The sequence below is a fragment of the Nothoprocta perdicaria genome, unplaced genomic scaffold (assembly GCF_003342845.1).
Source record: "Nothoprocta perdicaria isolate Ctin4 unplaced genomic scaffold, notPer1 scaffold_118, whole genome shotgun sequence".
Classification (NCBI taxonomy): Eukaryota; Metazoa; Chordata; class Aves; order Tinamiformes; family Tinamidae; genus Nothoprocta; species Nothoprocta perdicaria.
This window is the reverse complement of record NW_020454294.1, coordinates 2,440,377-2,453,598: the sequence shown is the minus strand read 5'-3', so window position 1 is coordinate 2,453,598 and position 13,222 is coordinate 2,440,377. Positions and strand designations below refer to the sequence as shown.

Below are 13,222 nucleotides of genomic sequence, written 5' to 3'. Positions count from 1 at the left end.
AACACCAGATGGAAGAATGCTTTTGTCAAATTTGTTATAGCACTGAAATCAAATGAGGCAACCTATTACTATGCTTTAAGAATCTATAACTTCCATGTATGCAATATTAAATATTGGTTTGATACAGATTTATACTAGCACAAGCATATCCTAATATATGACAGTTCAACCTTTGAGTATCATCTTTCATTAAAAGTGTTGATGACTAGCACAAAAAAAAATCACTACTATGTGATTTAGAAGGCAATTTAATTGCAATATCAAAAATGTTAAGTGCGGCAGCATTTCAGTCAGAGGATCTATTTTGAACTTAATATTTTCAAAGTGTCCTGCATTTTAATATGATAAAATCTTGTCCATTAGTGACTGCTAAGGTTTACTTGTAAATTGGTAAATGTGTCTCATTATGGATTATGCTAAAGTAGTAAGGAGGGAAGAGAAGTCACAGGTCATGGCTGAGTCAAACCTACTAGTCAAAAAAACATAGTGGTGATCCCAGCAATAATAGACCCAGAGGATGTTTGCTATTGTCATAGCTATAAACTAACTCCAGGAATTTAAAGGTTTGTAAAAGTGACTGCTCTGTGCAACAGGAAAAAAACTATCCTGCATGCAGAACTACAAGCAGGGCACTCCCTCCTACAGTTACCAGATCCAAATTCACGTGGGGAAACTCCCGCTGCCTTAACAGGACACAGGGATAAAGCAGGTTGCATCTCGGTAAGTCCTAGCTGAGCACTCACTTTGCAGTGAGGTTCAGCTGGGCTTCTGGCTGAGGCATTTACTCAGTATCGTGGCCTAGACTTTCAGAACTCCTTTTATTTACTTATTTATTTCAATTTACAGCTAAAGTAGAATTTTAAAACAGAAATAAACATCTGTGTCTGTTTACATTTAAAGATCTGATTTATCTCTTGTTGATGTCAATGTGAATTTTCCCATGGTCTTTTAGAATGAGTTTACTGGAGTTCAGAAATGAACTATTTTAAAAATTGTATTTTGTTTAGCAGAATAAACAAAAGCCTCAGCTGAAGTTAGTGGAATTCAATGGGGAATGCTTTAGGAACTTTGAAATTTGATATTCAGTATTAGATTATAAAATACTAGAGGTGGTTTTAATTTGCCCCAAGTGTCTGGATTTGTGTAGTGCAACACTGAGAGGAAAATACCTCAGTGTAATCACGTACTTCTTGTCTCAGGCTCAAGAAGGGAACGTTGTGGGTACCGGATTTTGCGTCGCCATCGTAATTCAGAAGATCAAGTGCATTGTATTGGCAAAGCTAAGAAATACAGCGAGGCAGCAACCCGCGTTAAGGAGATCCTCCTCAGCACGGTCAGTCCGGAGCAGTTTGTCTTAACGCTGCTTGAAGCAGAGCCTCCCAACGTGTTGGTGAGTCGGCCCAGCAAGCCCTTCACAGAGGCCTCCATGATGATGTCCCTGACAAAACTGGCAGATAAAGAGCTGGTTCATATGATTGGTTGGGCCAAAAAGATTCCTGGTAAGAATTTCAGTCTTTTTTGTTTATACTGACCAACACTGTTACCCTTAACATACTGTTATCTACCTTGAAATAACAGCATAGGACTGTGAATGCATGACATGAAAATATTAATCTTTTTATTCTAAAAGAGTAATGGACATTTTTTTTTTTTTTTTGCTCTGAATAATTCATTTGAAGTTTAGGCAGTGACTTTACACATAACTTGCTGCCCACTGTGTTGGCCAAATACCAACTCATAAAATGAGAAGACACTCGGTGTTGCATTCGTATGTTTAAAGAAATTTTGTTAAAAGGATGGTAACTAGATTGCTATAAAAATAAAGACTAAATTCTTCAACTCTGATGAAATGTTTCTGTTACTGTTGATGAAATCTGATTAAGAGTATCCAAGCACTGAGTGTCTGTAATTGCTTTAGCTCCTACAGTTGCTCCACAAGAGCATCGTATTGCTGAGAAGGGAACAGTATCGATCTCAAAATTTATCCTGTGCTCTTATTCAAAGCATAAATCAACAGAGATGCTTTCAGTTGTTTGCAGCACAAAGAACATGCACTAAAGTACAGCTATATGTGTTACAACCTGGAATGTCTTGAATGTGGCTATGGTGCCATGGCAATTGGCAATTTCCCTCCTTACAATCAAGAAGCAATTGGTCAATATTTGCAACAAAGGGCCCACAGTTAAAGCAACCAGAATAAAGATTAAAAGCTAGAGTGAAAGTAGCCAGTGTGTAGAGAAGATAATTGGCAAAGTGTGCAGAAAAGCTTGCTGGCAGGCATAGACCAAACCATGATGGTTGCTCTTTAGTGAGTGCTAAGGTGACCAACTAAATAATAATAAACTGGAAGAAGCATGAAACAACTAACAGAGACATAGGTGAATGCAGCTAAATCCTTACCTTTGGAAATAGTACTTTGCTAGAAGTAATCCCAAACGTGTCCTGCAGTGTGCCCAAGGCAGGCCTGAGCCTTGTTGCTGTGTAGATGTAGCCCGGGTAAACTTGACATTGATCCTCACGTCTGGTGATGAACTGTGTGCTCGGGAGACAGTTTTGGTGCAGACTGCATCAGTAAACTAAGAATGCAGAATGAGGAAAGCACCTCCCATTTCAGGTCTAGGTAGAATGGTTGGAGATGTTTCCAGCTGCAGCTGTTGGGCACCATCTCCTAGTTCTGGGCTGCATCTCCACTGCTTGGCCACCCTCTTGGAGGGCTCGGGTGAGGTGGCTTGAATGTGTTGCCCAGGGCCTGCAAATTCCCATTCCAACACTGCATTGCTGGGAGAGGAAACCTGCACAGCACAAGGGTCTGAAGTTGTACGAGCCATTTGCAAAGGGATGGTGGGTTTTTTTGCCATTGGTGTGGAATATTTAATGACGAATCCTCAAATCCTTCATCCTTATTTGTCATGGTTTAAGAAAATCTGAAAATGAAAATAGCTAGAAAGGACTAAGTGATGTTTATTAGGATATTCTCTTGTTGAGAAATACTTGATTGAAAAGTGCCATTTGTGGGGATTCTATGCAGTTCTGTTAATTTGGTAGGAAACAAATAGTGAGAAAAAAAACAAGAAAAGTAGTTTTAAATTACATTGTAAGAAATTTTCACTGTTCATAAAAAATAGACTTTTCGTTTTTGAGGTTGTTCATATTTCTGCTTTCTTGAAATAAGACAGTTTAAAAAAAAAAAAAAAAAGTCGAAGAAATCCAAATAATTCCTGAAATTTGTTTAAGGAAAAATGCATGTGTTGCTTTTCTGTCAGATTCCATACAACCCCAGATTTGGGCTGAAGATTTCTCACTTTTAGTTTATTTTCAACATCTGTCGCACATCAAGCCTTCTTCTTGGCAATAACTGAATTATATATAGAAAACCTGCTGAAACTATCAAAGCTGTTCAAACAGCTCTGTGGAATGACGACTCTTTATCACATACTCTTTTTTTCTGATCACTTGTGTTACATAGAAAAGAAATAATCGCTATTTTTGAACAGATATTTAGCATGATCCWGATTATAATTAATATTCCCATATAACATGACAGTTTCATCTACATTCAATAGCTGCTCTATTTTTTTTTTCTTTTTCAAAAAAAACCATGATGACTAAAGCTCAGGACAAAAAATGCCACGATTTTCAAAAATCCTTGCCTGGAGTTAATCATCTAGCTGCATGTTCCAGTTCCTAGAAGTAAAACCTTTGAAAAAAAAAATGCAGAGTTCTTCACCAATAGCATAGTAAGCAGTAATTTTGCTTTCTGTGGAGCTATTTGTCAAGATACTTGCTTTTGTGTAGTTGGATATGAAACCCATTTTCACTTTCAGATTATTACTGGATATTTGATGCTTACCAAAAGTGAAAGAAAAATCACTTTATTTTCTCCTATATTATGTAGGCTAATATTAGCACTGATTTTCTCYCCAAATGGGAAAGATAAAAGTTCACCTTTTATTATTTTTCCTTATCATTGATATTTAATGACTTCTCTTTTGAGTCTTCCCCTGTAGCTGTATTTCTGATGTACTTTCAGCACAAGGAATTGTATTTTTGTGGTTGCTCAGCAGACCAGCAGTTGCTTCCTAGCTTCTTTACTCCTAAACTTCAAGTACTTGAGTACTTGAAGGCAGGATTTAGTTTCTATAATTGTCTTTAACTCCGTTGACCTTGTCCTAGAGAGTTGAACATAGTTCATAGCTGCAACTGTCCCACTAATCGATAGGATGTTGCCATAATATTGAAGTTTGGATCCATTATGCAACTTAGTTTGTTGCTCGCCAGAGCAGCACAGCTTTGGAGAGTCACTGCACATCAGCACAAATTCCTTCTGCGCTGCTGTGGCATTTTGTCTTAATCATTTTTGAACAGAAAAGTAGGTATGGGGCACATGACTTAAAGGACGTGTACTAGAGCCATGGAAAATTACAGCTCTAACTTAGTTTAACATGCTCTCCTGCAATGAAATGGGAGTTTCAACAGTGTGCTAGGAGATGATGGGTCGTCTCCAAGCTTTGCAAGCAAAGATTATTCTGGAGAGGTTTATGTTTGTAAATCATGCTGTTGGTGCAGGTCATGCTTATTTGGAAGGTAATGTCTGTAATAAAGTTGGTGGTTGTTATGAGTTACGAGATTTTGGGTCTGGCCGATGGTTGTTGGCAGTGAATTCTGTAGTAAGTTCTCTGGAGTGTGAAATCCCTATGTGCAGCCTGTGGGTTTCTCTTTCCCATTCTCACACATAAAAAACAAGGTTATTGCTACTAAAAAGTAGCCCTTTGGTCCCTGGTAGGGGAGAGAATGTATTACCCAGTCTCATTGATCTGTAGGTATTACCAGCTGCCTTCTAACCCTGTAATTCAATTAGATTAAATTACATGGAATATTTTTACCAACTACTGAAGTTTGATTCTTTAAGAATGTGTTTTTTAAGACCTCAAACGGGGGTCTTGAGAAGAGCTACAAGAAACCTATCTCCCATGGTCTACTTGCATAATGATTCTCACTGTCAGCATCTTAGATGCTAACTCATTTAAACCTGAAGCACTATTACCAAGACTTAAGCTTCTCCTCTTCGAAAACTTTGGCATGAACTTGTTTTGAAAGCAGGGGAAAATGGGTGAAATTAACAGGTTGATTTATTTGATGGTATTTTGATCGTTTTAGGCTTCATTGATCTCAGCCTGTATGACCAAGTAAGACTTTTAGAGAGCTGCTGGATGGAAGTTTTAATGATTGGCCTGATGTGGAGATCCATTGATCACCCTGGAAAACTAATTTTTGCACCAGACCTTGTTCTGGACAGGTAAGAAAATACACTCTTCTAGAGGATTTCACATTGATGTGTTTGAAGAAGGATGAACAGTAGGAGAAAGAGAAGTATCTGTTGAAGAAGCTACTGCTGTATAACCCCAGCATTTACTTGTATTTGCAATGGAGATGTCATTGAAGCTCCACATGTTTCCAAGGACATACAAGAGCTGAGCCTAGACAGTATTGTTGAGTAACACCAGCCTGTGAGTTCCCTAATTTCTCTAGTATTTAAGTGTTGAGTGCTGCTGTGCTTTTAACTGACCTTATTGTCTTCGTTGTTCCATTTGATGCAGGTCTCTGGATGCCAAAACAGTAGGCACATTATTAAAAAGTCCTACAGTGTCAATTGGTTTCTCCTTTTTTTCCCTTTGAGAAAAAAACAGATATAGTATCACACCTTATTTGAATTGGGATGCATTTGATTATATTTTCTCCCTGTTTTTTGTGCTGCCCCAGAATCTTTCTGTAGCTTGTTGTGCAAGTAGTTGTAATACTCAAAGTTTTTTTCAATAAAGTAKTTTCAAGTTTTAAAACTCTTTCTTCATAGCATCATGTACCACAAGGTAGAACATAGATTAATATGAATGTTTTTCTACAGGGCYTTAGGAGAATTGATTGGGGCTTCACATTGGTAAAAGTCAGAGTAACAATCTACTTTCTTTGCTAGCTTTAAAATATCTTTTAACCTTTCCAACCTGGAGAAATTCTCATCTGTACCAGTGCTGTGGTTTGAGCTAAATAACAAACATCAGAGTATATATAGAAGGCAAAATGGATTAGTAAGGGAAGGGCAATAAATTTAATTTACAGAAGATTTGAAATAAATTGTGATTCACTCGCATGAAATTCAATGCAAGGACATAGTGGGTTGTTCAATGGAATGATAAGAAATTGCCAAAAATGTCTGATACACTCTGTCCCTGCAGGAGCTAATATGTGCTGAATAGAGAGGGCTTATTTGATGGATTCCTTCGTCCCCACATGACAGCAGAGCGGGAATGAACAAGCATCTGGGCATTCACTATTTTCTCCTTTTWAAGATATGCTTCTATGAAGCTGGTCTGCAATTTGTAAATTATTTTATTTTTATCTTAGCTCAACTTCAGGTACATTCCCTACCTGATGCCTGTCAACAAGAACTTTTCTAATGCTCATGTCTGTCCTGAAGCTGCCAATAGCCTCTCCTCTTCCAACCCTTAAAATTCCCCCTTGCCGTAAAGCACGTTGGAAGCTGAGCAGTATTTGSGCTACTGTCTTCTTGTGTTAAGGAGATCGTGCTGGGCCTGGCTCACGTGGGCCTCTTGGGGCTGCTTCGTGGCCAGAGCACCCAGCACCCTTGTGGGGACCCGGGAGGGGAGCTGAGGCCTTCGCTCCTCCTGTCATTGAGTCTGATTCATCTAAGAACCTCACGGGGAAAAACCTCTTCCTACAGCCACCGTGGAAGCGCGTCACGGAGTTTCACTGAATTTTAAATCCAAAAACAACAAAAAAAGGAACATAACTTCAGTGTTTTAAAAACAGCTGTTTAATTTTAAACCCAGTGGGGTGTTTTAGGGCTTTCCCTCTTAATTTATAATTTTTATTTTTTAGTTCAGGCACAATACGTATGTTCCGAAACATTTCTGTACATTTCTAGTATTTGAAATGGAGAAAGTTACACTGAAAATCACCCTCAAACATAAAAAATACATATCTGTTTAGGTTTAAGTGCCTGCAACTAAACAATATTTTGCAAAGAAAAGATGTCTCATTGTTTCTAGAATTTTATTTTAATGAATCAGTCATTCTTATTCATCAATTCCTTGGTCTCTGTCAGGTACAAATAGTGATGTGGTGGTTTTAATTCCCTGTGATACAAATCTGGCAAATGATTCAAGTTGGTCCTGTGCTCCGCACTGTGCTACACAGCTTCAGACCAACTACCCAGAATTTCAGTGACCGTGAGGTTAAAGCCGCTGGCAGAAATACAGTCCTACTTACCTGTGGTCTAGCCTGTAAGCACTTTAAAATGCTGGAAAAAGAAAACCAGTTTCTCAGAGGTGCTGACCTTTTTTGAATAGTATAATTTTGGATTTAGTTTTCGTTCTGTAGCCTTTTGAATGCTCCCAGAGATAAGATGGGTRGATCTTCTTTCACCTTTTTTTATGCCATACCTTTTATCAAGCTGAGTCAGAGTTCCTTAATTTTACGTTTTTAGTAACATTTTAAATGTGTTTCCTTAGGGACGAGGGGAAATGCGTAGAGGGAATTTTGGAAATCTTTGATATGCTCCTGGCCATGACCTCGCGGTTCCGAGAGCTGAAGCTGCAGCACAAGGAGTACCTGTGTGTCAAGGCAATGATCCTCCTCAATTCCAGTGAGTACACAGTTGCTTCTGATGGTCACCACGTTGTATTTGTTATTTAACTGGGTGACTAGGAAATCAGTGCCTAAAACCAGCAGAAATACCAAGTGAGATAAAGTCATTAGAAGAGAACAGCAGAAGGAGGCTTCTAACCATCACTTTTTACTGGTTTTTGCTCAAGAGATGTCAAAACTGTGGGATTTTTGCTGGATATAGGGCCTATACCCTGTTGTAAGGACTGCAGTTGTGCTTAAATATTCCTTCTAAATTGTGATTCATTGGTAGAAAAGTACTCAGCTGCCCTGCAAGATGAGTTTGAGAACAGGAGCTTTGCTTTGCAACTTCTTTCAAACTCCTTTTTGCTCTGTGTGTATATGGGAATAAAATGGCTTTACTTCAGACAATCCCAAGCAAAGCTCCTGTTCTCAAACTCATCTTGCAGGGCAAGAAATATATGGCATTTCTACCAATGAATCACAATTTAGAAGGAATATTTAAGCACAACTGCAGTCCTTACAACAGGGTATAGGCCCTATATCCAGCAAAAATCCCACAGTTTTGACATCTCTTGAGCAAAAACCAGTAAAAAGTGATGGTTAGAAGCCTCCTTCTGCTGTTCTCTTCTAATGACTTTATCTCACTTGAGATATATTTTATTCAAAATGTAAATTTGTCAAAAAAAAACACCCCACSTTTCCTTCCATGTCAAAGTCTGTCTTTTAATCCCGATTTTCGAGGTGTTTTGCAGCTTTATCCTTCTAAGTTTTGCCCAGGTCTCTCCTCAGGTAGGGAGTAGGGAGACCAGGGCAGAATTGATGTATGAGCAGTGTCTCCCACCGTGTTCTTCCTCTCTCCCTAAGGCAGGAGAAAGAAACCATCTCTTTAAGAGAAGGATTTTTCCAGCCAGACAATATTAGAGCAAGCACAATACTATGGTTTATAATAGTTACTAAACCACACGAAAGAAGAACTCCCTGGGAAGTGGAGAGTACATCTGCTCCCCCACAGGCTCCAAGAGCGCAGGATTCAGACAGATTAAGGAATCTGGCTGAGCTCCTTGAGCAACTGCGTTCAAAATCTTGTCTTAGAAGGATTAGGGCCAATTATTAGGTACATGTATGACGTGGCCATCAAACTCGGGCAAGGGAATGTAAGATGGAGTTTGGTGGAGTGCACGTAGCAAAGTATTCACGTGGTTCTTTCCTCTCTTTAGGTATGTTTCCACTGTCAGCAGAAGAACCTGAAAGCAACAGGAAGCTGCATCACCTGCTTAATGTAGTGACAGATGCTTTAGTGTGGGTGATTGCGAAGAGTGGGATCCCCTCACAGCAGCAGACAACTCGCCTGGCCAATTTGTTGATGCTGCTCTCCCACGTCAGACACGCAAGGTAAAATTTGCAGAATGTATACTAAGGTTTTAGTGTTTGCTTCAGCAACAAAGTAAGGCTTGAACTTGGAGCTCTCCTGAGGTAATCCAGGCCCTGCTCTTCATTTCTGTTCGTTCAGTTCAATTTCTCCTTCAAAACTGGTTGGTAGTATTGAGTGTGGAGAAGGACACTCTTCGCTGGGAACCGTTTTTGTCCCAGACCAAATTTGTTGTGCGTCCCAGGAACAGCTCTTAGCTCTTCTCTCTGGAACATTACTTCTGCCAGGTGATGTGTGTGGTGCAACCACAGCACAATCCCACTTTCCCAAGGAGCTCCCCTGCTCCAGGGCAGCTCCTGGGCCTCTTTGAGCGTTCCCCTTTGCCGGGCCCACTGCAGACTCTCACACAAGGCCTCACGTATTGAGCAGGGCTCTGCAAGCAGACACCTGGCTTGGGAAGTCATGTGTCCAGGGAAGTTTCTATCTATCCCAAGGCTGGGCTGCCACATGCAAGTGAGAGATGGACACATCTGACCACGTGGGCTCAGCAGCAGGGGGACAGGCACCTCCGAGGGGAGATTCCTGCAGGAAAGGTTGGCAGCAGCAGGGCACACACTGGGCCGGAGGCAGCTTTTCACATGCAATTTGTGAACTGCTGGTGAGTCTGAGAGCAGGTCCTGCAGCAACTGCCAGCACCACCCACAGCCGAACCTGCTTCCCAGCCCTGAGGCACTGCTGTGATCTGGGTATTTTTTTTGTGGGGGAAACCTTGACCAGAAACAAACCATAGAGATAATAATTAATCCAAGGAGCGAGGCAGCCCCAGAGACTGGATGCTTATTATCTGTCAAAAGGTGACTTGTAAAGCCTGTAGCTCTCCAAGGGATCTAACACTGGGCAGGATGCAGAGGAAAAGCATTGCTAAAAGTTAGCCAGTGTATTTTGGTGTCCAGTCAGGAAAAGTAGTTGCTGCAGCTACTTACTGTAAATGTCCCTTTCATATAAAGGTGCACAGTGTGGARCACCTGTGTCTACAGCATCAAAGAGACTTTCTCTTTGACTCCAGTAGGGCCAGCACATCTGAATCATTTTCTGAAGTCAGTTTGTGTGAAATGAACGTTGCCTTCCTGGACAGTAAAACACCTAGCCCCAAAGTATTTGGRTGCTGTTACTGTTGATAGTGTTGAGTGTCCCTAGGGACTGCAGCAACTGATTCCTCTCAACCCTTGGTAAAAAGAGGACTCTGGAAGCCGGGGAAGTCTTGTCCCTCCCTGCACTGTCAGACCTGGGCCACTGACCTGTTTTCTGTTCTCATTCACAGTAACAAGGGAATGGAGCATCTCCTGAGCATGAAGTGCAAAAACGTGGTCCCTGTCTATGACTTGCTGCTGGAGATGTTGAATGCCCACACTCTGCGGGGGCAAAGGAAGTCCCCAATCACCAGCCCTGAATTTGGCCAGTTAGAACAGATGGAGCCTGGAGACGGTCTGTGAAACGGGGCAACCCCCAGTTCCATGGAGACCTGGAGTGTCTCAGCAGTGTGGAGCTGATTCGGAGTCACGGGAGAAAACAAAGCTGCTGTGGGGAGACCACTGGAGATGAGGTGACCGCGTGCGAGTCCTCCTCTCTTTTAGATTTGCACATGGGTATCTTGGGAAGAGCTTATGAGACGCACAGCCTGGTCCACGTTTCTGACGTTATGATAGCTGCACTTTTATAGTGCCTTTTCTGAGACTCTTCAAAAAGCACCTTATGAAATTAGGCCTCAGAACGCTGCTGTGGGAGAGGGAACTGCTGCCCCTCCTTTCTAAAGGTGGGTGACCTGAGACAAGGCCGTGAAGTGACTGGTTTAAGATGACAGAAGGAGCCTGTGTCAGGTCTCAGAGTCAGCTCCTAGGGGTCTTTTCTCCCAGACCAGTTTTTAAGCACTGACTTGACTATCTCCTCTCTTAATATGGGGTTGTATGAAGTGTCTGGCTGCATCGTTTGGGAGAGATTTGCTCGTGTGTGCTGGTCACTGGGGAGTATCTGCTTTGCAGTTGATGGAGATAAAGTGCTRGGATATGTACACAGTGCAAAGCAGTTTCCTCCCTTCATAAATATACAATGGCTGCAAGAGGGACACGTAGTTTGAAGGCCATTYGAGTAGCTTCTGGGACTGATTTCCAGTCACTTCAGAAATGTAAACTTAAGCTTAAGATTATATTTTGTCAGCCTGTTCTTGACACTCACATTACTGGCTGTGTGTAATTCTTCAGTGCTTTAAATGATGACCAAGCTGCCTGGTTCTTTCAGTCAATGCTAGCCGTTGAAATGTGTGTGTCTGTGAGAATAACACGTTGTGTCATATATTTATTAATGATGTTGAACCTATTGTGATGCTTAGGTACAAAGGGTCGCGAGGTGAGTGTTAACTGTTGGCACTTGTGTGTGATCTGCTGACGAGGACACGCGAAAGGACCTGGAGACGGACGGTCCTCAGGGCCACGTGGTGCCCGTTCCGGGACCTCCTTTGCTTCCCAGTGTGACGACTTGCTTGAATTTCACTTGCAGTGTAGGTCTGAGCCCTCCTGCTCTGCTGATTGCTCTATTAACATGCATGGAGCCCCCAAAAAAAAAGTAGTAGCCCGGCCTAAAACCTCAGTGAAAAGCAGGATGGCATCTTGTGTTCTGACTATTGCATTTTTGCCCCTGTTGCATTTGCCCTGAGCAAGAATTGCAGTCACTGTAAATGGATATATATAAATATATTATTGATGCATGTTCTGAGCCTTTCAGGTAAGGTGAAATGAAACTGAGATCACGCCTAAAGTCTATTTTGAGCCAAGTAAGTCTTTTGGATTAGGGACTTGGAGTGTGCCCTTTGCATACTTGGAGTATTAGTCACACCTTTGGTGTTGGTGTTTTTTGAAGCCAAGGACAATGTTTTTTATAGGAGGGACATAGAGTTTTCAGCAAGTTATACAAATCTGTAGTCTTGTTTTGATCTTGTAGTATACCAGATGCTGATSATGGTCTAAATTTTTACGAGCTACCTTTCTATTGTTTTTAATAAAATGTAATATAGCAGTGTCCTTCTAAATGAATGTCATATTTACTACTACAAATGGAAAAAAATGTAAGTACAGTCTTGAATTCATTGGTACTTGCTCATTTGGGGTGAAGTTCTGTTGTGAAACGGGCACATTTCAGTGTTTCTTGGGCTTGATCCTTAGGCTGTAATGCCTTTTGTGTTGTCGTTCTCTCACTTTTCTCATCTTGTATAATTTTTTTTTAAATACAGTTTTTCAAAGAAATGTTTAAGTGATTTTTTTTTTTTTTGTTTTGTGTTGAAAGTGCTGAGTTTATGAGCGGTCTTAAAATAAACCTCTTCAAAAGAAAATGGGAAAGAGTGGGTATAAACCTTAATTTTAACTTTTGAAGGGAACTCTCCTTTGTTCCGGGTTGACTGTGTATAATGGCAGTGATGTGAATCCATGCCACACACTGGAATTCATACATGCTGTTACTGGCATTGGATAAATAGGAAAATACTGTGATTTGAACAGGGATTTTTGGGTTTTTTTTTTTTTGGTCTTACTGAGCCTCGTGGTTTTTAAAGTTACTAATTGTGTTTTAAAATAGGCAACAGCCAAAGAGCTGCTGAAACTTTGGGGTTAACATAAGTCTGGAGAAATCGAAGGCCTGTGCYGGTACAAGGGCCCGGTCTGTAGGCACGGAGCTGCTGACACAGTGAAYGGCGAGAGGGCGTCCGTGTGTTGAGCTGGGGTGGTCGCAGCGGCAGTCGCGCGGATCCGCTCGGATGCGGCGTTCCAGGTGCTGAGGGGCAGCGGCCACGAAGCCGGGCTGCTCCCCGCGTGCAATCCTGGGAAATGCCACTTTCCCATTTGCAGTGTGAGCGACCGCGGCGCTGATGGGCTCTGGCCTGGCAGGAGGCAAGAAGGGAGTTTGAGCTTCCCTTGTGGCGCCGCTGCGGCGCCTGGCGCCTCGTCCTGCGTCGGCTTCCGCCCCCGAGCCCGGGCCTGGAGAACCGGCGCCGCGGGCGCTGGAGGAGCCGGGGGGCAGAGATGGCCCCGTGGGAATCCCCAGGGCCTCGGGGCAGCCCCAGGGCTCTCCTTGGAGCGCTATCAAAAGCACGTCGAGGTTCCTCTCAAGYGTGGAATAAACCCTGACTGTGAAACAGCCCTGGTTTTTGACAAGAGAGGCGAG

At 41.9% G+C, this 13,222-nt stretch overlaps 1 protein-coding gene across 1 annotated transcript; it reads left to right on the top strand.

Moving 5' to 3' along the window:
- Window positions 1-1,199: 1,199 nt before the first annotated feature.
- Window positions 1,200-12,045, top strand: LOC112959684 (estrogen receptor beta; the record flags this gene model as incomplete). The annotated part of the gene is made up of 5 exons (XM_026053748.1): window positions 1,200-1,499; window positions 5,158-5,296; window positions 7,527-7,660; window positions 8,862-9,036; window positions 10,335-12,045. Coding segments are annotated over 5 exons (920 nt in total), but the record flags the coding sequence as incomplete, so codon positions are not given.
- Between the last annotated feature and the right edge of the window lie 1,177 nt (window positions 12,046-13,222).